General features: G+C 52.6%; 1 protein-coding gene across 1 annotated transcript in view; it reads left to right on the top strand.

The window, feature by feature from the left end:
* Nucleotides 1-22379, top strand: part of CD82 (CD82 molecule) — a 42174-nt gene extending 19795 nt beyond the window's left edge. The window contains exons 3-10 of the mRNA XM_080931717.1: nt 4964-5046; nt 8523-8595; nt 12263-12387; nt 12484-12558; nt 19856-19957; nt 20958-21158; nt 21343-21426; nt 21717-22379. Coding sequence (XP_080787843.1) covers nt 4981-5046; nt 8523-8595; nt 12263-12387; nt 12484-12558; nt 19856-19957; nt 20958-21158; nt 21343-21426; nt 21717-21794 — 804 coding nt within the window. The 5' untranslated portion in view covers nt 4964-4980 and the 3' untranslated portion in view covers nt 21795-22379. The remainder of the gene's footprint in view (nt 1-4963; nt 5047-8522; nt 8596-12262; nt 12388-12483; nt 12559-19855; nt 19958-20957; nt 21159-21342; nt 21427-21716) is intronic.
* Nucleotides 22380-24848: the final 2469 nt, after the last annotated feature.

Here is a 24848-nt window from a genome sequence, read left to right as displayed (position 1 = left end):
ATCCATCCACCATCCATCCATCCACCATCCGTCCATCCATCCATCCATCCACCATCCGTCATCCAACAGCCCTCCATCATTCATCCATAAATCTCGTCTCACCACACTTTAGGTACATGTAGGTTCCTACTCATAAAGACAACTGGATCCTCTCCTCAAGTCATCACACTTCACAGGGAGACAGGCCAATATGTCATAGCAACATTGTTTGAGAGCCCACACATTTTAGCTACATTAGCTTCTGGGAAACATTAAAAATAAACAAATACACAACCCCCCAAACAGGTTTTCTCTTCCTCACTTTACAAGAGTAGAGTGAAGCCCAGAGAGGTTAAATCACTTACCCAGGGTCACTGGGAGAACTGGATGGTCTGGTGCTACACCACCCTCTCCCCTTCCTGAGAGCTTCTCTGTTGTCCAGTTCAGCAGGAATGAAGTACCCAGCCAAGATGAGTCTCAGGGCTGAGGCCGGTGGTGGTGGGGGAATGTTAGGCGTGTCTTGGAGAGGCCTAAAAGGATATCACAAGATAGCAGGAGGGAGAGGTATTGGTGTAGTCATTTTGTTGTATGAACTGCCTTTGTAGAAAGCCATGCATTCAGTCAGTTTAAATTAACCTCCTTGGAAATGGGCAGTGGGCCTGCCACAGGCTCCCAGCATGGCTCCCCACGACCACTCTAGAGCTTTTCTGTAAAATGTGCTTGCAGCTCGGTGCCCTGTGCTGCCACCCCGTTTAACATCCCCTGGCAGGAAGGTGCTTATAGAAAGTATTCAGAAGAGCAGGGGCTGTTCCTTGACACACAGTCCATTGGGAAGCGACTTCCACCCTGACTTCCTCAGTGTTGTGTCACTTGGTGCCACAGGGTCCATCCCAGGTATGCAGAGTGCCAGTGCCAGGCTGCTGGCTCCGGACTGCCTCTTTCCCTGTCACCCCTTCCTCCCCATGACTGCTGGCAGAGCCAAGATCTGGACTTTCATCTCTCAGGAGCAGTCAAACTCTGTCACCTGTCCGATGCTCCCTTCCTATCCAAGATCTCAGCTAAGGCGGGCCATGCCCTGTCCTGCCTCCTACAGATCCTTGCATTTGATCTCCCGGCCAAGCTGGGCCAGAGATTTTGTACAGGGATGGTGGGTGTGAATTTGAATTTCATGCCATTTTTGTGCACAGCAAAATGTCTGTTTGGGTTTTGTGTTGTTTTGTTTCCCTTTTTGTTCTGTTGAGACATGGCCTCTTCAAGGTCAGGCTAACGTCAAACTTGCCGCTGGTGTTCTAAGCAAGTGTTCTACCAACTAAACTGTATCCCTTTTTTTCCTTTTAATTATATTAAAGTAGTCAGTCTAAACTTAGAACCCAGCTGTTAGAGTAATAGGCAGGGATTGCTCAGGCCTTGCCCACCACCAACCCTTATTTCTCTCTGTTGGGCAAGAACTGCAGTTTGCCCTTTGAGATGGCGAGGCATGTCCAGATAGAACCCTGTACCTCCATAATGAGACACTGGGGTCTTCTCCAGGTCTGATGCTGATTGTGGGTTCTCTGAAGCTGGTACCCACTTCCCCATCACAGGGCTACCTGCTCTTGTCCCCAGCTGGAGCTGTGCACAGGATGGAGAATGACCTTGTTCTGCTGCCTGTTGCACGGGCACAAAGATGTGTGGCCTGGACTATGACAGCTATGCTAGGGCTGCCCAACACCTTCTGCCCAAAGCTGCTTCTCAGTTTTTATGCTTCCTAACGGGGTTCCCAGATCCAGATTGGTTGAGCTGCCTGCCAATCAGGCATTGCCAGGCTCTTGTTTCAGGATAGGAACCTACTGCCTCCAAAGTAAATCCTGTCCTTGCCTGTCTGCTTTTGGAGACCTTGGCCATGGCCCTTTATTCCTTTGGGGCTCAGTTTACTTGCAGAGAGCTGAAGAACTTAGCCCAGTGTGTGATAGGATCTGGGTGAGTACTCAAGAGGACAGCCGCAGTTTCTAAGGCCTGGATACTAGGGGAAATGCTAGCCAGCCTCTTGCCTGGGGTGGTTCTGTGCTTCCAAGCCTGAGGTCTCCTCCTGGTCTCCCAGCAACCCTGGATCCTCACCACTTGTCACTACCCGGATGAACATTTGTCTCCGGTAGGGTAGCAGTCAGGCCTGGACCAGTCCTGAAAGCAGAGGTAGAGCCATTGAAAAAGAAGCCGAGCAAATATGCCCCAGGTAGTGGGTGGCAGAGGCAGGCACTTGAGGGTCAAGGCGATCTCCTCTGGGTGAACATTTGAAGAGAGAGGAGGCTCCCAGGGTCCCATAGCTTTCTACTCTGCATGGAGCTCAAAAGTGCCAATGTTTTTGTCCTAGCTCTGCATGGCAACGTGGTTCCATGATGGGCTGATGGGACACAGGACCGTTCTCAGTCACGTTTGCCACTATCATGGTGGTCACTGGTGTTAGCCCAGCTCCCCGTCTGCCCACACATTCCAGTCTTTGCTTGTGTGAAGTCTGTCACACATGGAACTGTGCATTTTGTGTGTCTTTTGTAGTGTCCTTGTTTTGATCTTGGTGGCTTTGAGGAAGAATGCAGTTCTGGTTAGCTTGGAAATTGCTATATAGACTTAGACCTTTAATGCCCAGAGCTAGAGGCAGGTGGATGCTTTGAGTGTGAGAACTAATTCTTTAGTGGGCTCCTCCCCCAGGGAGCACCTCTCAGTGGGAGGAACTCGGTTCTCATTCAGCTCTGGGCATTGGGCCAGTCTCAGCTTTCCTGACCCAGGCCCTGCAGGGCTTGTTGGGAGGATTAAAGAGCATGAGAACCAAGGGTGGCTGTTTGTAGCAGGTGCTATTTACTGGGGCCACTCCTTGTCCCTTAGCAAGCCCCATTGTTTGGATCTCACTCTTACTCCCTGGAAGCCTGTCCTGGAGACCCCACCTACCTACAGAATGTGGGGAGCCAAACAGTAGAGAAGACAATCTAGACTCTGTAATTGCACCACAGGCCTCCCTCGGGGGTGCCCCCAGGAGTGTCCTAACAGGCAGTGGGTACCAGGTCCTGACACTTGGCTTTCTGGGCACAATTACATTACATTTTTCCTGTGGAGGAAGGAACGTCTCTGGCCTGCCTGGGCCCAGCTGTTCCTGGAAAGGAAACATAGACAGGCTTGAGCAAAGCAGTTCCCGATCCATGAGAGCAGCTCCTTGCTCTGGGAGCGAGCTTTCCTCTTGGACTGTTTATCCTGCAGTTTATAGCATGCTTGTGGAGGTGGCAGGCTGTCCTGCGAGGCCTGGGGGTGGAGAAACAATAACTGCCCTTGTAGTATCTGGGCAGACTTTCCCTGGGCCAGGCCCGGGCTGTGGCATCTCAGACTCCAGCTCTCTGAAGCGTGCAAAGTTTGTTTTTCCTCTTGTGGAGACTGTGTGGGAGCTGCTGAAACCATCAGCACCTCACAATGGAAGATTCCTGCTCCTCTACAGTTCTCACACCCAGGCCTGACATTTCAGTTGATAGGAGGGCCCTTTTCTGTCATCTTCCCAATAGTCCCCAAGTCCCTGTGAGCATTAATTTCCACTGTTTGCATGCCACCTGAGATAGGAGGTCATCACCCTCAAGCAGCCTTAAGGTTTCCTGGATGGTGCTGCTCCAAGCTGTGCCCAAAGCTGCCTAGCAGAGCTAAGCAAAAGGGCAGCTTAGCAGAGCTGTCACAGGGCCGAAGGCATTCTTTTGGAAGACCACATGCCTCCCCTTAGACCAGGCCCCTCTCCAGTCCTGCAAGTGTGCTCCACTCAGCACAGGGGATAGAGTGTGAACATGTCCAGAAAAGAGCGTGGGACCCATGTGTGCAGGTGGAGATTCTGAGGACAAAGGGTGTGAACAGCCTCCACTGCCTCTTTCCCTCTACCCTGGGTCCCCTCCTCTCCCTCCCCAGGACTGCAGTAACACAGTCCGGCCTATACTGCCCCACGCCCTATCCTGGTCTACCCATGCAGCTGACCCAGTTCAGCGGCTTGGTGCTGGCTCCCTGCATCCCTTGGGTCCTGTCTGGCCTGTGGGAGGAGAGGGAGACCAGGTTCTTGCCTCTAACTGAGCCCTCTAACTCCCGGGGAGTTGTGAAGCTTTGCTGCACAGGAGCATGGTGCCTCACACTGGCTTCTGTCACTTCAGAAGTGTGGCTTGGTTCAGGGTGACCAGTGTGGACACTAGACAACAGTCTGGGCATCCCAGTGTAGGCTGCCAACCACGTGCTCATGGGCTGGGGTCACAGTGAGGCATCATGGAAACTCTGGAATGATTTTCCTGGATTCTCCCTGAACCAAATCCTAAAAATGCTACCTCCATGTGAATTCTTGGGAGGAATGTATATCCCGCAAATATGACTCAATAGCATAGACTCCTACCAGACATTTAAGGTTGTGGTTTTGTGTTCTGGACAAATGCTGTCTTGCAGAGATTATACTAAGCCCCCTCCCTGGTATGAACCCAGATTTGCCACAAAGCACACACAGGAAGTAGCTGTTTAAGATGGTGGCAGTTGCTACAGGAGTAAGATTCTGTGGCTGATGTCTGTGTTTCTGTACATTCATTGGATACTTTGTGATGTATATTTATTCCCTTTGTGAGAAGCCAAGACTTTCCCAGCTTCAGCATTCCCTAAAAGTCCCAACCTTGATCCTAGAGAGAGGTCTATTAGCCACTCCCTGTAACCTCTGCCAGTGTCTCCTGGTGTTGGTCCTCAAGCCTGGTGTTGTGGAAGTGAAGGTCTCCCTGCTTTGTGTAGTAACATCTCTTAGTAGTCTGTAGTAATCATGCCTCTTAGCTGTGTGACTTTGGGCTAGGCATCTAACCTCCCTGAGCCTCAGCACCATGTAAGGCAGGCACAGTGCTAGCTGCTCCTTGTGAGTGAACTGAGATAACTGGGGACGATGGCCCTGGCTCTTTGTCCTTTTGTGCCCTCCACCTAGCCTGTCTCCCTCATCTGCTACCCTTCCTTCTCTCCCCAGGGAGCTCCAGGACCTGCATGATGGGGGCAGGCTGCATCAAAGTCACCAAGTACTTTCTCTTCCTCTTCAACTTGCTGTTCTTTGTAAGTATTCCAACCCACAGGGCTCCGGCCTCTCTGGTCCACAGGCCCTAGTTATAGATGCCACAGTTCCGGGGCACTGTCCCTAAAAGGATCAGGAGAGTGGAATGGAGTCACCTCTCCCAGCAGGATCTTGAACAAGCAAAAGCTCCTCCCCAGAGCCCTCTGCCTGGGGAGAGAGGGAATCATTCCTCCCTCTAAGGCAGGATGGTGACAGAAGGCAGCCTCTGGGTGACTCAGCTTTGTTCTCCTCACCACACCCCCTGCCCATTGTCTATTGCAGTTCCAGATTGAGCAGGCCCCCAACACCCCACCTTGAACTCTCAGAGGCCACAGGGGACATTCTTTCCCCCAAACCCCCTACAGACTCACTAAGTCCCGCCAACCCCCCCACCTTCCCAGATGTGAGTTCCGTGGCACATCTGGAGCTGGTTTTCCTGGGGCCCCAGGCTTCCCCTCTGGCCTTGAACCAACAATCCTGCCTTGGTGTAGCCAAACCCCTGGTGTGCTCATGTATACATGAGTGTGTGCTTGAGTGTTTACACATGGGGGTGTTTGTGTGTGTGCATGATTGTATGTGGTGGGAGTGTGAGTAGTCTGACTGGGCTTCCATTGCCCCAGAATGCTATTAGCGTTGTGGCTTCTTTGTACTGGTTCACCCTAAATAGTTTTAAAACGTAAATTATATAGCAGGTACTGGCCACAACCGGGTTTCATGTTTTATACTGTCTAGACATGAGCATCTTTGAGAGGCAAGAGATGATCCTCTCACTGCTTGTGATAGGGTTTCTCTGAGGTATAAATGAGTTACTTAGAGGGGAAAGTTTTCCATTATAACTGCATAGGATTATAGGAACTTAGAATATTTGAAAAGAATCATTCTAAATTCCCTTTTAAAACTTTAGCCCAGAACTGCTTACAGAAGTGTTCATGATACACATTCAGATATGTATGCGCACATGTATGTACACACAGGTGGACTGTCCCGGCATGTCCTACCCTAGGTATCTGCAAAGACCTAGGGCCGACATGCTGGTTCTACCAGGCCTCAGGCCCTGCAGTGAGGGCATCAGTTCAGAACCTGTCCGTGCCGAGCACAAAAAAGCATGGTGCTGCCTCCCTGGCCTGGCAGGTGCGTCCCTCCCATCAGCTTCTAGGGACCAACTGCCAGATAGACAGAGCAGTTGGTCTTGTGGACCCCAAGCTCCTGGGCCAAGGATCAGCTGAGAAGGACTGCAGGTTAAGTCCAGCACGTTGTTGCCACATCCCAGGCCTTGGAGTCGGGGTTCATGCTTGGTGAGGTGGCAGAGCCTTCTGTGCGGTTCGGGAGATACAGTGGGAAAGGGTCAAGAGCTAATAGAAAATGAGAAAGGAGTAGATGGCTTGGCCTGGGCGGCTCCCTTGTGCTTCCCTAGGCTGAGTGGTAGAGCCAGAGGCCAGAGAGCTGGCATGGCAGGCACTCATCCAGCCAGGAAGGAGAATCAGAGGGACACAGCACTTCCTCGTCCCTTCCTCAGCGTAGGGCCATGGGGTTCTGTGTTTGCGACTTCTGTCCAGGACAGGTCAAAAATATCTCCAAAACGCTGTAACCTTACTGAGCATGTGCAGAGCGCCGTCGCTCACTATCCCCTAGATATCGCAATATGGCGTGACGTGTCCAGCTTTCCCGTGTCAAGTGCCGAGCATTACAGAGCATCCAGAGGTGACTGAAAATGTAGTAGGAGACTGTCGTTGGCCTTGGTTGGTAGAGTGCTAGGTCCTAACCATAAAGGACCAGTCCGATTGGAAACGGAGGGTCAGCCAGGCTGTGGTCACATGTAGCTGAGGACAGAGGGTCTCTGAGTCAAAGCTTAGTGTCTGCTCTGCTGCCTTGCTAGAGAGTTTTCGTGATCTTTCCATCACTGCCTCCAAGTGCTGGGGATGCATCACAGGTTTTATGTGTGTGATGGGGATTTGAACTCAGATCCTCACCTTACAGAACAAGCTCACCCACCCACTGATCCATCTTCCCAACCCCTGAGGAGGTTTTTTAAGGAAAAGAGCAAAGAAAATCATAAATATAAGCACATTTTTTTAAAAAAAATCCCAAGTATTTTTTATTTCTTCATTTAATGATATAAACATTCTGACCTGATTTAGAAGTTTTCTAGAATGTTCACAGCAAAAAAGTGTCAGGTCCAGATGGGCAGCTGTGGTCACCATGTGGAACACGCTCATAGGGACCCCAGCCACCCCTACATGTTAAAATCACCCTTAGATGTCCTGTCATGCTTGACGCTTGACAAGGGAAACGCTGCACACATGGTGGTCATACTGCAATTACGCATGGGCATATTAGGATGGGGTTCAAGTTTGCTAACAAACACTATAAGCAAACAAAAAGCAACTCAGGAGAGGAAAGGGTTCGTTAACCTTACACTTCCTCGTCACACTCCATCGCTGAAGGTATCCAGGGCACAAACTCAGGACAAGAACTGGAAACAGGAAGCAGAGAGGAATGCTGCTTGTGAGCTCACTCACAGAGCATGCTCATCTAGTGTTCTAATATTCTGCCTGGGGGAGGGGGCTGCCCACAGAGGGCAGAGCTCTCCTGCATCAGCTAACAACCAGGACAACCTCCCCACGTGACCACAGGCCAGTCTGATCTAGGTAACTTCTCCAATGGCGCTTTCCTTTCAGATGAGTCTAGGCTGTGTCAAGTTGACCGTGCTAACTAGGACACATGTCCAAACTTTATTCCAGTCCATTTCTTCCTTTACATTCTAAAACATCTTCTCCAAGGTGAAGGAAGGTCACAGTGCCCAAGGTCAGTCCAGGTTTGGTATTCAGAAGCTCCCATACATAGCACTTTTAGGGTACTGATTGGCAGCAAGGGATGGGGGTGAGGGGACTGAACCAGCAGACATGAGGCAAGCTCCAGAAATGTGCGAATGCATGGGTAGAAACGTCTGGTAGGCGGGTTACAGAAAACCCAGGGGTGGGGGATCTCTGTTGTAGGACTCAGGTGCTATCTGGTGACATTCTTAGTGTTTGGGTTGGTGGAAGCTAGTGTTTATATGTTCCAAAGAGATTTTCCTAAAGGTCACAGGAACATTTGGTCACACACAAGGTATGTACTAAAAGGCTATTTAGAGGCCTAAAGACAACACAGTAATTTAGTCTTAACCTGTAACATTCCAACTCTGCATAACCACAGTTCTCACGGCCTAATTAAACTTGGAGGCACTTCAGCTCAGTGTGGCTTTTTTCTACAAACTTTAGTTCACAGGAAGAAGGGTACCAGTGGGGCAGTAAGCATGTGTGCATGTGTGCGTGTGCGAATGTGCGTTTGTGTGTGTATGGCAGGGGTGTTCCCTGGACATTCCCAGGATGGAGGTAACACCTGTGTGTCCTCCCACCCTTCCCTCCCTTGCCTGGGCCTCAGGCAGCTTTCTAACCCACCTGTTCTAGGCTCCCACTGACTGCCTCTTTCCTTGCAGATCCTGGGTGCTGTGATCCTGGGCTTTGGGGTGTGGATTCTTGCAGACAAGAGCAGCTTCATTTCCGTCCTACGTAAGGCACCCCCTGCCCCACAGATAGCCTGCTCCTAAGGGGAGGGACATGGCCTGCTCCTATTGCCGACTGTTGCATGGAGGTGGGGGTGGGGGTTTTTTGCCAGGGTTCTAGGACAAATTCCTACTCAGAGACAAAGCCACCATTGTCTGCAGATCCTTGGGTAACTGGGATGGGGGTGGAGGGACTCACTCTCTTTATCCTCAGAAAAGTGTCTCACACCCTCTGTTCCCACATTTGACTGCTCAGTGAAACGTAGGCTGCTGTGGCTTCCCACTTCAGAGAGCCATAGGAGGGAGCCAGGAATGTTAGACAGTCATGTGCACTAACCCCAGGAGCTATTTCTTCCTGCTCTATTCCTATTGCACCAGTGAAGGAATGGAGCCATTAAAACCCTGGTCGAAGTTCACACAGTTCCTGAACAGTGATTTGTAAGACCCAACCCCAGGAGCTCTGATCCTGAATACAACACAGGGTGGGGTGAGCTTCCATGCCAGACCCCCTTCTGTTCTTCAGAAGTAGAGGTGACTAGCATGGCCTGACTGAGGGCATAGGGCCCAACCTCCTTGCCTCCTCCCTTAGAAGTCCCTCCCTCATGATTGGCCTCCCGTCCCAGTTGTGGGCGGGAGGAGTGCAGTTATGTGTCAGGAGCACTCTGTGCCAGCCATTCCCCAGTGAGTGGCAGGCCCCAGCCCTCTTCATCCCCAGCAGCTGTCCCAAGCAGCTGGATTGGACTCTGGCCATTCTGACAGCTGCTTGATTTAAATAAGACAGAACCTGGCTGGGGCATAGAGAGAAGGGTCTACAGCTGTTGCCCAGGCCCCGCCCAGTCCAGGCTCCAGGGGGTGTAAAGCAGGAACGGCCCTTCCATGAGCTCTCAGTGTCTGGGGCAGGGTCGGGTGGGTTTTCTGTGCCCACCCTGACACTCCAGTGCACGCCAACAGGGACAGTCTCTCCTTAGAACTGGCTCTGGTTTGAAAAGTCCAGCCAACAGCCAGCAGGCACCGAGCCAGGGTGCAGAGTCCACCAGCCACCTCATTCCTACCTGTACCCTGCCCTGGGGGTCAAGCCTTAAAGCTCTGACTCTCAGCAGCTCTGTAAATTCCAGGGCCAGGTCGCACCCATCACACACCCACTTAGAGCGGTTGTTCTGTGTTTGCAGCAGCCTCTAGGGGCTCCCAGGCAGCCAGGGCCCAGAAACATGGATCTGTAAGGCTGGAATAGGTAAACTGCTAGGATATCTAGACCAGTGTGGGCTACAGGGTAAAACTTGATTTCATACAAGCAAAACACAAATCTAGCTCATAATACAAAGAAAAGAAGCCTCCCCAGGCGCTCGGAAAGCTGGGGCCTATTGAGGCCTATTGCAAGGGAGGGTCAGAATTGAACTCCTGATGCTGTGTGCCATAACTGCCCCTTACCTAGGCACCTAGTGAGTCCCTGGTACTGCTCCACTCTTTCTCCATCCTCTTCCTCCTTTCTGGAGGAGAAAACCCCTAAGCATAAGGAGGTGGGGTAACCTGCCTGAGGGCACACAGAAGGTAAGGGAGGAGAGATAGGAGCCCAAGTTCTGGCCCTAGCACCACGTGACTCCTGTGTCCCGCATGGTAGGATCCTAGAAAGAGAAAGCAGACAGGCTTGGTTAGAGGGAGCTCTGGATCTGGGAGTTTGGGGGGAAGTCAGTCATCACAGACCTGCTGCCTTCCAGCTGTGTGGTCCTCAGCAGGTTTTTTTACTGAGGTAAAGTTTCATCTATAAAACAGGGATGACCACACTGGACCTTGTGAGACCGAGACCACCGTCTCACTTTTGTGTCGGGCACGGAGGTTATACACCTGTCATCTTAGCATTTGGGAGTTAGAGACAGGAGGATCAGAAGTTCAAGACTGTCCTCTGCTACATAGAACGTTTGAGGCCAGCCTGAGCTCTGAGAGACCGTGTCACAAACAACTACACCAGAAAGAATCATTTCTGTGTGAAGCTTTTAGGACTGCAATGGGTGAGGTGTGTAGTACCTTTGACCGGGAGACACTGCACAAAGTCCCATCTTCCAGAGGAGGAAGGAGGAAGTGGCTTGCCACTTGTCATGGCAGACTGACAGAACTTGGTCACCTGACTGGGGTCCCTTCAGTTTCTATGGCCTGCTTTCTACCTCCTGGTTTCCCTGCTGGCTGAGTCAAATACACCCTGCTGCTGTGGACAGTGCAGGGGACACCGTAAGACAGGCACCAGTCACTGACAGATTCAGACATCTGAGGCTGAGTGGGTCTTGAGGTCTCACAGGATAGGCTCTTTGCACCGCAGCCAGACCTGGCTATGCATTCAGAGGGTGCCGGAGTGTGCACAAGGCTTTGGTCCAAGGGCCTCGCTCAGGGCTGGTACATGGACTTTGCCCCATCTCTCTTTACCCCAGAATTTAAAGCCAGTGTGAGGAGCTCAGTTCCAGGGGTCCCACTCACCCCACTCTGAGCAGAGCTGGAAAAGTGCCTGAGAGCCCGAGCAAAGAAGGTGGGCTGGGTCTCCCTAAGTTCTGGAACAGGGCTTCCTGCTGGCCACCTTCCATCTGTGCCTATCCAAGGATACAGCCCACCCCACCCCAGAGCCACCATCTTGGTGAGCTAGCAGTTAGAATGCCCAAGCAGACCTGTGTCACCCCTGCTGGAGGGCACAAGTTGGCCCTGGCTTGCCTCATCCCTGGGGAAAACATATTATGAAGGATTCATTTTTTTCTCCAGCAGAGCTTGGCCCCAAAGGTCATTTAAGAACTGGATCTCTGAGACGTTCTAGAACATACCAGCACTAGAATGATCCATTTAACCTAGCCTGGGTTCTGTCAAGACCTTCTCTCAAACAGAAAACAAAGCAAACCAAACAAACAAAAAGAGTCCCCCTGTTTTGGTGAGCATTTGGCATACCTTTAACCCCAGCAGAGGCAGGCTGAGCTCTAGGAGTTGGAGGCCAGTCTGGTCTACATGGTGAGTTCCAGGACAGCCAGGGCTACATAAGAGAGACTCACTCCATCTTCAAAACACACACACACACACACACACACACACACACACACACAAACAAACTCAAGATACAAAAAGTCCTCTATTACCGTTGCCCTCTACCTTTTGACCACACCTTCAGACCCCACCCTCCCTTATGAGGTCTGAACAGCTCCCCAGTGCCATTCCCTAATGGGTCCAGACTTCTAGACTTTCCTCCCTCTCGCCTTTGCACCTGCTGTAGCTTCTGCTACCAAAAGCACACCAGACACTGTACCAGCTGACATTTTCCCACCCTACAGCCTCTCTCCGTCCCCAGTCCCGGCCAGCAGGGACACCTGTAGGTCTTCAGGGCCCTCCACAGAACCTCTGTGGTGTCTGTCTCCTGACCCACACCCTTCTCCTGATGTCAGGCGTGGCTTACAAGGCACCTTAGGAAATACAACCCCACCCTCACCCTCCCGCATTCAGTCTCAGGGAACATCAGATTCGATGCGTAGAGAACAAGAGGAGGAAGAAGAGCCCTAGGCTGGATAGGAGTGGAACACCCAGAATGGGGCGAGGGTCGGAACATGGCTGCCCCAACCCCAGCTCTGGGGAGTCGGGCAGTAGACCTGGACCCAGACTGCCTTAGTCTTGCAGTACGTGGCTCACTGGGCACGTTCCCTCTCCTTTAGAAGCCTCGTCCAGCTCACTGCAGGTGGGGGCGTACGTCTTCATCGGTGTGGGCGCCATCACCATACTGATGGGCTTCCTGGGCTGTATCGGTGCTGTCAATGAGGTCCGCTGCCTGCTGGGGCTGGTGAGTCGGGGCCTTGAACCTGGGCAGGGAGTTCCTCCAAGGATGGGTGCAGACACCAGAGGGCTCACAGCTTACTCGGCATCTCTTTGTCCCCAGTACTTCGTCTTCCTTCTGCTGATCCTCATTGCGCAGGTGACTGTAGGGGTCCTCTTCTACTTCAACGCTGACAAGGTAAGCGCTTTTCTTCCGGTTTCCAGCACGTGGAGTCCAGTAAGACAGGTTCCTTAGGGCAAGCAGGAAGTCACTTGATTGTCACAGACAGCCCAGGAGGTCATGGACCCTCTCAGCCCCCCGCACAAGGACACCAAGGTGTTCAAGGTGGTGAGAGTGTCTAGCCAGACTTCTCTTCCCTAGTGAGGGTGGGGCAGGATTGGTCCTCTGTCCCTGGTGGTGGTGGGGGACTTGGTGGCACTTGTAATTGAAAGTGCGATCAGCAGAGGGAGGGTTAGAACTTGGAATGGAAATCAGATTGCTGTGTGGCTTTAGACTGGCCATTCCCCTCTCTGAACCTACCTTACCTCAGTAAACAAGGACTTGGAACCATATGGCTGGTGAGCAGCTGGTCAATGTGAGGTGTCATTAAACCTTGTGAGTGTTTGTCAGATGTGCCACAGATGAGCCCAGGGAGGAATCTGATGATGCAGACTTTAGTCCTTTGTAAGCAAAGAAATGTTCAGCGTTCAGGATGTAGCTTTAGATCAAAGGATGTCTGCTGCTGATTTCCCCCAGGAGTCTCCCGTAGAAGCTTGGAGACTGGTGAGCCCTTGCACTGGGATAGAGTTTGCGTAGTATGACACCTCATGGTCACAGGATGGCTACCACAGTACCAGGCACAGCATCTGCACTTCTGTGGCCAGAAGTAAGGGCCGTGCCTTTCCTCAGATGGCCTTCTTGCCCTGGATCATGAAGGCACTTGAGAAAGTTTAGTGTGGTGCCTTCAGACTGTCTGTTGGGAGTTATGACTGCCCACTGCTCAGGTCTGAGCACCTGCCGTGTGTACTGGCCCCATCTAGAAGCCTTACATACATGAACTCTGGACGGCAGGCAGAGTTCCATGCAGGGGAAAGACAAATGCTTTTGATTGAGATGGGCTCACCATGTAGCCTAGGCTGGCTGAGAACTCAGGGACCCACACTCCTCTGCTTTCTGAATGCTGGGAGTAAAGGCATGTGCCAGCATGTCTGAAGAAGTGGACAGTCACCCGGACCCCCGTGTCTCTGTTGCGAGGTCCACACAGGCCACAGACCAAGCTCAGTGCTCACCCAGCTACAGCCATGGCACCAACAGTCACCAGCCTGCTTATGTGAGAGGCAGGATTATACCCAGGCCTTCATTTTGCTGGTGGAGGAATCAGGGAGGCCCAGGCTCCCCTGCTGCCTTCAGAGGCCCCACTGGGGCCCAGCTGAGCCCTGGGGCCTCTCTTCCATCCTGCCATACAGCACAGGGCAAGGGCTTGCTGTGCAGCCAAAGGTTCCTCTTGCAACTGAGAACTTCAGTCCAGCATCAGCCAGGCCTTGGAAGAACTGAGGAGCCTGGTGCTGTGTTATTCACACACCGAGTTTGGTCATTTCTTGAAACCATGGAGATCAGGAGGGGAGGAATCTCGCTCAGATGTGGACGATGAAGCACAGAGAGGTTAAAGGATTTACTTATGCTCACACAGTGAGCGGCAGAAGCAGGATGGGAACCCAGGCATCCTGGGTTAGTGGCCATGCTGGTGACGCATTCACCCTGGTAGCTCCTTATCTCAGTCTGCTTTGGTGTGTCATGCACACCAACCTGTTCTCCAGGTGAGCTGGGCTGGCTCCCAGCATAAGCACAGGGTGGCTGCAATCAAAATGAGTGGGAAGAGAGCCTGCGTCAGGAGCAGAGCTGCCATGACAGCTGAAGGCTGGCCTGGGCCCTGAGCCTTCAGGTGGCCAAGTCAAAAGAGAAAATGGTAGAGTCACTAGAGGAAAGGAAGTTATCTGGATAGGAAGCCAGTGGTTAGGGAGGGAAACTCCTCACCCAGCAGGGTATGGGGTCAGGTGCTCATTTCTCCCTTGTGGCTTTTCTGGGGGACCAGTCAGCATACATTGCAATGTCATTAGGTAGGAAGCTGGTAGTCTTTGCAGGGGGTCTGCGTCACCTCCGTCCCACCCCTAGAAGAGCCACCATCCATTGGTGAGGACAACAGCACCCTTTGGGTTGGCATCAACCCCATATCCGGAGCCAAGCTTGAACGTAACATGTTTTAGGTTTACATTTTTCATTCAAGAAACAGAAAATTTCAAGAACCAAATGACTTTGGCCATAGTCACACACTCAGCAGCCTCAGAGTGACTGCCCCAGGTCGTTGCTGCTCATCTGTGGTAGAAACTCGGGAGTCCGGTTTCTGGGTGTCTCCAGTCCCTGATCAGGGCTGGCTGAAGAGTTAGGCCTTTCCTCTTTGCAGTGCTGTGTGCCCCACAGCACTTCCTCTGCCTCCACACCCCACTCCTTCCTGCACAGAATGGGGGATCCCCAGTGCTCGATGAGGTCCTGCTCCTTCACCCCTGAATTGGAAGGGACATAACTAACCACTCTCAGGCAATTTGTAAACCACAGCAAGAGACTAAATATTCTTTGGGGATGTTTATTCCTGCAGACAGGCGCAGCTGGGAGGGTGCGGGGCAGGCGGGTTTCTCAGGGTAGAGGAGAGACCTTCTAGAAGATGACTGGCATCTCCTCAAAGGCCCTCTCAGAACTCGTTCTGAGACTCTGCAGACAGCCTCTTTCTGCCTCAGCCTCCTCTTCTGTAAAGTGATGCTTCAGGCCACCCTCCCTGTGTCTCCAGCAGAAATGTCCTGTGAGACAGCAGCTGTGGCCACTCAGTGACAGTGTATTCCACGAGCAGGACCTCAGGCACCCTGTGCCCCTAAACAGTGTCCCTGGGAGAGCCAATGCATATAATCACACCCCAGATCCTTCTGGGCTGTGATGTCACCAACCTTGTCTGGTTGTTCTGAGACTAGGGTTCATGTACACCAGCTGCCCTTGAAGTTACTATTTCACCAAAGATGATCTTGAACTTAGAGTATTTCTTACTGCCCTCTCCCAAGTGCTAGGAGTACAGTCATTACCACCCTTCACCTCCAACACCCCCACCCCCACCCCCACCCCCAAGTTTTGTTCAGTCTTGGGATGAGAATTAGGGCTTTTTGTGTGCCAGGAAAGCAGTGAGTCACCAAGCCACATCCTCAGCCTTCCCAGTCCCTCTATTGTTCTGAATGCTGTGGGCATCAGAACCCCAAAGACCCCCTGCCAGTGCCATGTGGACAGTGGTAAGGTCAAGGGTGCAAGGCCCAGGGCTTCTGGCTGCTCAGCAGACATCACTGCTGTGGAGACTTTGCTGCCTTGGGTGAACAGGTAAGCATGGTGGGTAGCTACACCCACGGTGGTCAGTGTTAGGATAGGCCAGGCTGAGTAGCAGGACTCACGGTGGAATCACATGGACTCCGGGTGCAGTCATGCATGGGCTCCTGGCTGCTGTGCCTTCACCCAGCCATGTTGGGAAGAGAGACCAGGTCTGGCTTTCGGGGGTCCTGCTCTTTGGCAAGCTCTGAGGCAGGTTGCTATGTGGCTCAAGTAGAGTTATACTCACCCTCTGAGCTGTGTAGATATCTAGGGAGGATTCTGCTGATCCTGTAGCAGCAGAGAGTGAGGGGGGGTGGGAAAGAAACGAGCTAGCTTCCTGTTAGCACGTACTGAGGTATTAAGACCTGGATTGTGTTGGAGCACAGGGCCTGGAGCTATAACCTGCTGTGGAAGGCTTTGTGTGGGGCTAGAGTGAGGGCAGAAAGCTCCGGAGGAGTGTTAAGGGAGCCGGACCCTCCCAGCTCCACGGTCACCAGTGTGCTCAGGCTGGTGTGGCAGAGGTGGTGGGCCAGGTTCCCAGAGACAGATCCTTCCCTGTGATGGTTTGCTCTTTTGGGAGGGAGTGTCTCAGTTACAGGACAGATGGCCCTTTCTTCCCAGCTGTGAAGGGAAAAGGCAGCTGGCTGCTGGTTGCCCAGGGTCATAGAGATGTGGGTGGAGTCTCTCCAGGGAACCAAGAGCCCCACAGCCCCTGTGCTCTCTGCACAGGGACACAAACTTAATGTCAGCCTATGGTGGCTGGGTGCATGACACAGTCTTACAAACTGTGGTGTAGCTTCTAGAATCACTTGGGGTGGTGATTAAAGATGACAGGCCCTTCCCATGGCTCCAAGCAGGGAGCCTCATTCCTAGAAAGCCCTTAGAGGAGCACCAGGCAGCAACTTTGGGACCCTGGGGAGCAGTACTTAGCTGTTCTGACACATTAGAGAAGACTGCGCACTGTACCGCAGAACTTGTATAGGGACTGCGGAAAGGAGGGCAGAGGGCACTTGTAGTCTTTGGTCCAGGAAAGATGTAATTGGTCCTGTGTAGTCCAAGCTAGGACTTAAGGGGACCAGTACCATCAAGGCAGTGTATGCTAAGAAGCTGTGGAGAGCTGCTTGCATTGAGAGATCCCACCCTGTGGCTTGCTTTTGTGGGTTTCTGCACTTCCCATGACAAGACACCTTTAACAGAGGACAGGTAGGCAGGAGTCTTAAGTTGTGCTGCCCTCGAAGGTCCTGGGCCGTCACACTCTGAAACAGCACTCAACCTGGGAAAATAATAGTGCAGGCTTGGGGGGAGGACAGTCTCCAGTGGAGGCCCCCAGGATCCCAGGAGCTGCTCGGATCTGGGTTATGGGATCTGCTGCTGGTTGGCTGTGTGAGCAAGCCTTAGCCTACTTCCTAAGGCTTGCTCTCTCAGGAAGTAGGGGAGCTGTGGAGTCCATGGGCTCTGACTCTTAGATGGCCCGTGGTTGGTCTGATGCCCCGGGAAGATGTGAGCCAGAGATATTGCCCTTTGAGGTCTCATTAGGAGGGATAATTTGACAAGTTGGGGAGGGTGATAGGATTGACACCATCCCAGGGACTGATCAAGGGAACAAAAGACCCCTAATCAACCATAAATCTCTTTCCAAAGCTCTGACAGAACCAGCCCTTCCTCACTACCAGCTCCACTTCTCTGTTGGTCTTCCCTCTCAGGTGGCTTGTCCCTCAGAAAGCCTGTCAACCTACTGCACTAACACAGAGGTCCACATACATGGCCACACAGCACCCATGGCAGCCTGGGCCTCTGACTCCAGCTGTGTCAGCCCCATCTTGGACTACAGGATGCTGAGTGATTTCCATGGAAACCACCCACCCTGGTGGAAATCACCCAGGGCCTCTATCACCCGTTGGTATCTGTGACAGGGTTGTGGAGAAGGAAGTAGGGAAGTCCAACTGCCATGACAACCACACTGCAAAAATACAGAGCCCGTGGGGGACAAAAGGGAGACATACTACCAGGGGCGGATGTGAAAATGATGGGGAAATGCGTCTTCAAGGCCTGGGGATTGCATGCTTACTAGAGACGAGAAACCAGGTCCAGATGGTCAGAGCAGCTAGACCCAAGACCCGCAGGCAAACAGCCCAGTTGTGGGTGTGAAAACCACAGGAGCTTCTCTGGCCCCAGTTAAGATTCTTCTGATGGGCGTGTGGTTGAGCACTGAGGGAGCTTTACAGGTGGAAGGAAATCTGGGTTCTGGGAGCAGACAAGCTCAAGTCCAAACTGCAGTTCCTGAACATGGCCGTATGGCTTGGCTAAGTTCTAGGCCTGTGGTAAGGGAACAGGGCCAGTCCCTGGGCCACAGGTCAGGTGGGAGGGTCAGTTGAAATATTTTAGTAAGGGCATTCTGTGAAAGTCGACCACTGCTCAGCTGTGTGGATTAGAAAGATCTGGAAGCTGTAGAATTCTATGATGCTTTTTCTTGTCTTTGCCTTTGCCTGTGTTTTGTTTGCTTGGGTATTTTGGGTTTGTTTTTTAGTCTGGGTCTTACGTAGTCTAGGCTGGTCTCAGGATGCCCATATAGCCAGAGATGACATTTGACATTGAACTTTTCACCCCTCCCATCTGTTGAGTAGTGAGGTGCCGGATTACAGGTGTGTGCCTCCAAGCTGTGTGTGCAGTGCTGGAGATTGACCCCAAATTGACCTAGGCAGGCTCTGTACTAACTGAGCCACACCCAAGCCCATGAGGATTCTTGACGACAATGGTGGGATCTTAGCCTGGGAGACCTGGGCTGGTTCCCCAGGAGGAGGCGGGAAGTAGCTAGGAGCCCAGATTGTTGGCCCAGCTGGAGGAGGCGGGCATCCTGCGTATGGCACCGCAAGGCTTCCTTGGGAAGTGGGGAAGAGCATCCTAAATCTGGAGAGCATGGTCATGTCAGAAAGAGGGGCAAGTGTGCGGCCCTCCTGCACACAGTGGTCTTTCTGGTTCTCTCCTGGGTACGCAGGCGATGGCTGTGTGTTAGAGGAAGGCCAGCAGGAACTGCCTGAGAAGCCATGTTTCCACCTCTGTGTCTCTCCTCACTTTGGGGCTAGCTGCATTCCCCTCCTCACAGTTGGCTGTTGGTGAGAGCTGTTAGGTCATGGCCTCTGTTCTCGGAAGCCCTCCCCTGCCTCACACCTCTGGGCTTTCTCAGATCATAGGATTCCCCAGCTGGTGAGAGCAACTAGTCAGGATCCAGACCGTGACTTCCCAGGGAGGGCAGCCATGGAGGCCACAGATCTTCACGCTGCCTCTCTAACAGTCATGAGGGCCTCAGCTTTATGTGGTGCCACTGGCTGTAGGGAAGCCTGGTCACATGGCTGAGGCTGAGGCTGTCTTCTGGTTGGGTTCCTGGTCGGCTTTGCCTGCAGTCTCAGAGCTGTCCTGAGAGATTACAGCCCATTCCATAAAAGCAAGAAATAGGACACATTCTGTCTCTCATTTTCACTGTCCCTAGGAGGTGGGTCTCATGCCCAACCTCTGTGACCACTGACCGTGGGGAAATGTGTTTATTATCTGTACCCACACGCAGGTGCCCCCTAGCCAACACCCGCACCCCAGGTGAGAAGAGACCCTAAGCCCAAATAGTGAATGAGCTACGGCTTTATCATTTAGTCCTGGCCAAGGATGGCAACAGAGGGGTAGGAGACACACTGTTGTGTGGAGCGGCCGCAAGGCCTTTCTGAGGAGATGAAGTTTGACAAGGGAGCCATGTTCAAATCCATGGGGAGACCATTCTGAGCAGCAGGAGCAGGACAGAGGAGCAAGAGACCTTGTGTAATGGAGCACAACAGAAAAGAACAGGATCCAGGGCTAGGAAGACCTGGGCAAACAGCATAGGGACTTTGTAAGTCACTGGGAGGACATTGACATGTCTCTTGAAAGTCGTGGGAGGCCACGGAGGCTTCTGAGCATTGAAGGGAAAAGTGCCTGGTGAGGAGGTAGGCCATGGCTGACAGGGTTGGTACCGAGCAGTGCTGTGGTGGAGGAGGCAGGGTGTGAGCATGAGCAGCCGGGAGGCCCAGGTTCAAGTCCAGCCCCAACCCTCGCTCTCTTCCTACAGCTGAAGCAGGAGATGGGGGACACGGTGATGGGCATCATCCGGCACTACAGCGCCAACGCCAGCAGCAGCCGCGAGGAGGCCTGGGACTATGTGCAGGCACAGGTGAGGACGGCTGGTGGTGACGAGACGGTTCATCTGCAGTCCTGGGTCTGGACAACAGTGAGACGGTGTGGCTGTGTTACTCTTGGAGACAGGACACAAGTGCTCCTGGTCCCCAAGCACAGTCTTGGTGACAGCTCCTGGGTTCACAGAACTGTCTTTTTTTTTTTTTTTTTTTTTTTTTTTTTTTTTTGCTGGCCCTGGACAGGTTGTCCCTTCCCGGTGTCATAAAACAAGTGAGGCCTACCTGTCTGCTCACTGGGGCAGAGCCTTTCTGTCAGTGCTCTTGACAGCTTCCCCACACATGCTTGGTGCGCCCCCTTCTGGCTATTGCAGATGAGACCTTGGGCACAGAAGATGGTTTGTGTCTTCCTCCCCCAACCCATCCCACACCTATGACTTGATTTTCCACAGGGAGCAGTTAGCGTCCATCCCGGAAAGCCTTTGTGTCCTCTGGAAACAATGGGATTGATCTTGTCTCTTTTCTCAGGTGCTGGTGCCTGGCCTTGACTGGTCTGTCACTGGGCTTTCTGGACCTGTGTGGCACATTGTCTGCCTCACCCTATTAGGGACGTTAGTTCCTATTCATCATTTGTGGAAAGCTCAGCTTAGCTTGAAGTGGCAGAAATGGGGTTTGAACCCAGCACCTGACGCCACAGCCCTGTGCTCAGCCTTTCACCTGACAGCAAGCCAGCCCCGCATACCTTGCACACACCTGTGCTGACTGGGCTGTCACTCGAACTTGCCTCCTCCCCTGCCATCTGCTCATGGCTCTGAGTCTGGCTCTCCACTGTGTTGGTAGTCTACAGTGTTTCTTAGAGGCCTCTTGAGGTCTCTTCTGATTGTTTCACAGGTCTCACAGCCCTGAGGTTCAGACCACGAGGGGATGAGCTTCTGCAGCCCCCCAGGGGGGTACAGCAGTGGCCATCTGAGTCTCCACCTAGAGCTGGGCTGCTTAGGTTGGACCAAGTGACCATCACGCAACCTTGTCCCCACTGCACAGGTGAAGTGCTGTGGCTGGGTCAGCAGCTACAACTGGACAGAGAACTCGGAGCTTATGAACCTCACGAGCACCACTTACCCCTGCTCCTGTGAGAAGATGAAGGAAGAGGACAACCAGCTCATTGTGAAGAAAGGGTTCTGCGAATCCAACAACGGCACCCTGGGTAGAAACAACTTTGAGGATTGGCCTGTGTACCCGGAGGTATGTGTGGGGAGGGGCTCCTGGATGTGTCCAGGCTGTCACTCAGGCCTCCTTCCCTCGTTGGTCCCCTACTTCTGATTGGCTCACACCATCATCTGCAGGTACATGTGGGGTCTGCTCACGACACGGTGCTGGGCAGGCCCACTGCCGCTGTGCGTAGTGGCTGATGGGAGTCTTCCCACAGGGGTGCATGGAGAAGGTACAGGCATGGCTGCAGGAGAACTTCGGCATCCTTCTGGGCGTGTGTGCTGGCGTTGCTGTCATTGAGGTCTGTCCCTCTCTCCCATCCAGCCTTCCCCTGGGTTCTCACATACCCCTCCCCCACTGCCCTTGCACTGCTGCTATCCTGTGAGCTAAATGGTCCACATGCTTCTAGAGCTGCCCTGACATCGGCCCATCTGGCTGTGTGACCTCAGACTGGGACCTGTCCCTCTCTGGGCCTCCTTCAGCAGTCTGCCTGTCTTGTCAGGATGGTTGTGACGGGGGCCCAGTGTGCAGCTGGATGGCAGGGCTCTGCAACCTGGACCGGCCATCCTAATTTTGATCTGTCCTTCACAGCTGCTGGGGTTGTTCCTGTCTATATGCCTGTGCCGGTACATTCATTCTGAAGACTACAGCAAGGTCCCCAAGTACTGAGGCTGCTGACGTCCCCACTGTCCTGTTTCTCCACCCCCAGCCTCCCACAGGGCCTCGCTAGCTCTTCCCCACGTGGGTCATGTTCCATCCACAACTAAGGCCTCGGGCCTGCCCATCCTGGGAAGGTTGTATTGGGAACTTTCTGGCCCTGGCTGTCCTGTGGCTCTTTCTTCTACTGCCTGGGATATTTTAACAGTTTGAAATGGCTCCCAATATTGCTGTATACAAGATAGCTGGGCCCTCACCCTGAAGTCATATTATATTGAAAACCAGAGAGGGTGGACGTAGTACCCATGGCTGCCCAGGGAAAGGCCACAGGGAAGGTCAGTGGGGTTTCCCCACTGTGACACTTTCTTCATGGGTTTTCCATGCTTCTGTGGGAGACAGGGTAGACAGTTCTTCCACACCCTTGCAACACTCCCCATAAACTCAGTTCAGCAGGGAACTGAACTGAGGGGCTGCCTGGGGGACCAACCCAGCTTAGGGGCATGGCTCCCTCAGGTCTGGCACAAGACCCTGGGTTGTCTGGACAAGAGGAGGATCTGGACTGGTGTATCTTGGCAGCTGTCCCTGTCCCCTGGGCTAAGGGTGGGTGAGGCTGTGCCTTGCAGGGTGGGGGAGGGGTTCCATATACCCACACTTAAATCAATGATTAAAAGAAAGTTTGTAATGATCCAGCCTGAAGAGGTAGTGTCCTGAACTATGGGATGGAGGGAAGTGGAGCTGATGGGAGGGAGTCATGTGATAAACCTAAAAGTGTGACATGGGGCTCCTGTTACAGCTGACATCAGTTCTTGCTGCCCTTCCTTCCTCCTCAGAGACCTGGGTACCAGTTCTTGGAAGGGGCTGTAGAGAGCCAGGAAGCTACAGTGCTGTGTGGCCTCTCCTCTGGAACACCAGGCTTCTGTTAAGACTCGCAGAAGGAAACTTTTTCATAGGCCAGGCAGGTAGAATGTGCAGACTTAGGGCTTTTTGAAATGGACCGTCCCTCACAGCCTCTGCACATTCAGCTGGGACAAATTCAGAACCAAATGACAGGATGAGGACGCACCCACTATGAGCAGACAGAGGGTGGGAGGGATGGCCGGTGGGTGCTCCTCCCACTCACTCGTGGGGCCCTGGAGGACTGGGAAGACCTCCCCTCCTAGTGAGTGGCTCTCTAGGCTATGTGTGTGTGTGGGGGGGGGATGCTTCAGTAGTACCCACAAGGGGGCACTGTTGCCCCATTTTAGGAGAACAGGGAACCAATGGCTCTTGTTTACTGCAGGCACCCGGTCTGCCCCAAGTCTCTGGGTCAGTGGGAACACTTAAGAAGATGCAAACTCCAGAGTTCAAAAACTTAGGAGGGGGCTGCAACTGGGTTGGGACTGGGGCCGAGGCTGCAGAGCTGGAAGGGACAAGGAATCTTCATTCTTGCAAACCAGGGCATTCATGAGTTGAGTTGACTTAGATGAACAGGATCTGGTGAGACTGAGCCGCTGATCTGGTGTGAGCCAGAGAGAGAAGAATGAATAGGGCTCAGCCAGAGAGCCTGGTCCTGGAACAGAAGGCCCAGAGACTGTCTGCAGTCGGAGGCCATCTGTGTAAGCTCACTGCTTAGCCTGCATGGCAACCCGCACCAGGCTAAGGCCCCAGGAAGCCTGGGCTCCCTGAGAATGTCAACCACTAGAACTCACTTCCTCTCTTCCTCCTCTCCCTCTTCTTCCACCTCCTTCTCTTCCAAGCCAAAGGTTTAGTCGGGCATTGTGGGGCCTGTCTGAGACCTGAAATGAGCACTTACCATGTTCCAGAGTTGGTATCTCGGAGTCACACTGGCTTAGAACGTGTCATATTAAAATATAAAGCTGGACATCGTAACACATCTTTAATTCCAGCACTCAAAAGGCAGAGGCAAGAGAATCTCTGAGTTTGATATCAGACTGGTCTACGTGGCAAATTCTAAGACAGCTAGGGCTACACAGTGAGATTCTGTCTCAAAGAAACCAAAACAAACAGAAACCATAAAACATTACAAGAAAAACATGTCTTTGAGGAAGTGTGTGCTAGGGTGAAATGAACAGCCCAAGCGGCCCATTAGGTAGCAAATGCATATGCAGACCTAAGCAGGCCTAGAATACGCAGTCATGTCCTCAGCAGGCATCACCAATCAATCACCAATCCCAGTTTCTTGGCCTAGGTGCTCTCTGGACATACTTAATGGTCTTCATCACTCATTGTGGCCTTAGATTCCTCAACTCAGCACAATCAGTTTGTGCAACTCAGTGAAAACTGTTGGCATCTTTTAAACTCTCAGGGTTATGACAAACCATGAAGTTCGACCTCTTTGCTTCCCAGTGGGGAGCGAAAGCAGAGGCTTTGTCAGTGTCAGGGAGAACTTGTGCCTCCCTTTCCTCAGTGACAGGAAAGATGCTACATGGACCCTAGAACTCAAAGCTATTCTGTGTGCCACCCACTAGCAGCAAGCTGTGCTGTTTGCCAAGGGTAACCTGGGAAGGCCAGCAGTGGATGCAATGAGGTCTGATGAAATTGCATGTGCCTGGAGCCCCGTTTCACAGATACTGAGGATCTTAAAGTGAATAGTTCAAAGCAGGAGCTTTTGATGGTGTTGCTCCATGGTAGAGTTAGGCAAGAACATCTAGCCTGTGTCTGTCTTGTAACAGGTGAAAGAAGGCTAGTCGGGAGGTGGCTGGGTCTTCTATAAGAAAGCATACAGGACAGGATGGGAGTTCCAGCTATACAAGTTTCATCCTGAGCAGCATGCATCAGGGACCTGCATCAGATACGGAGAACTGGGTGTTAAGCTGGTCTCAGGTCTGTGTGGAGCCTGGAAGGGGTCTTATCCACTTAGAGGCCTCTGGGAGATTTGGGGTAGCGCATCCCACTCGGAGGAAGAGCTCCTGCTGCCAAGACAAATGGCTGACTCAACTCGGGGGAGACTACAGGATCCTGGGCACGGTTCTTAGGGGTTTTCCTTTTTGACCCCTGAAGCTTTGGATTTAGCAGGGTGATGTGAGGCCCTCAGTGGGGTGCTTGTCACTTGGCAACCCCAGTCAG

The sequence above is a fragment of the Micromys minutus genome, assembly GCF_963924665.1.
Source record: "Micromys minutus genome assembly, chromosome: 17".
NCBI lineage: Eukaryota > Metazoa > Chordata > Mammalia > Rodentia > Muridae > Micromys > Micromys minutus.
Note: the sequence above shows the minus strand (reverse complement) of the source record. Positions and strands in the feature narration are given on the sequence as shown.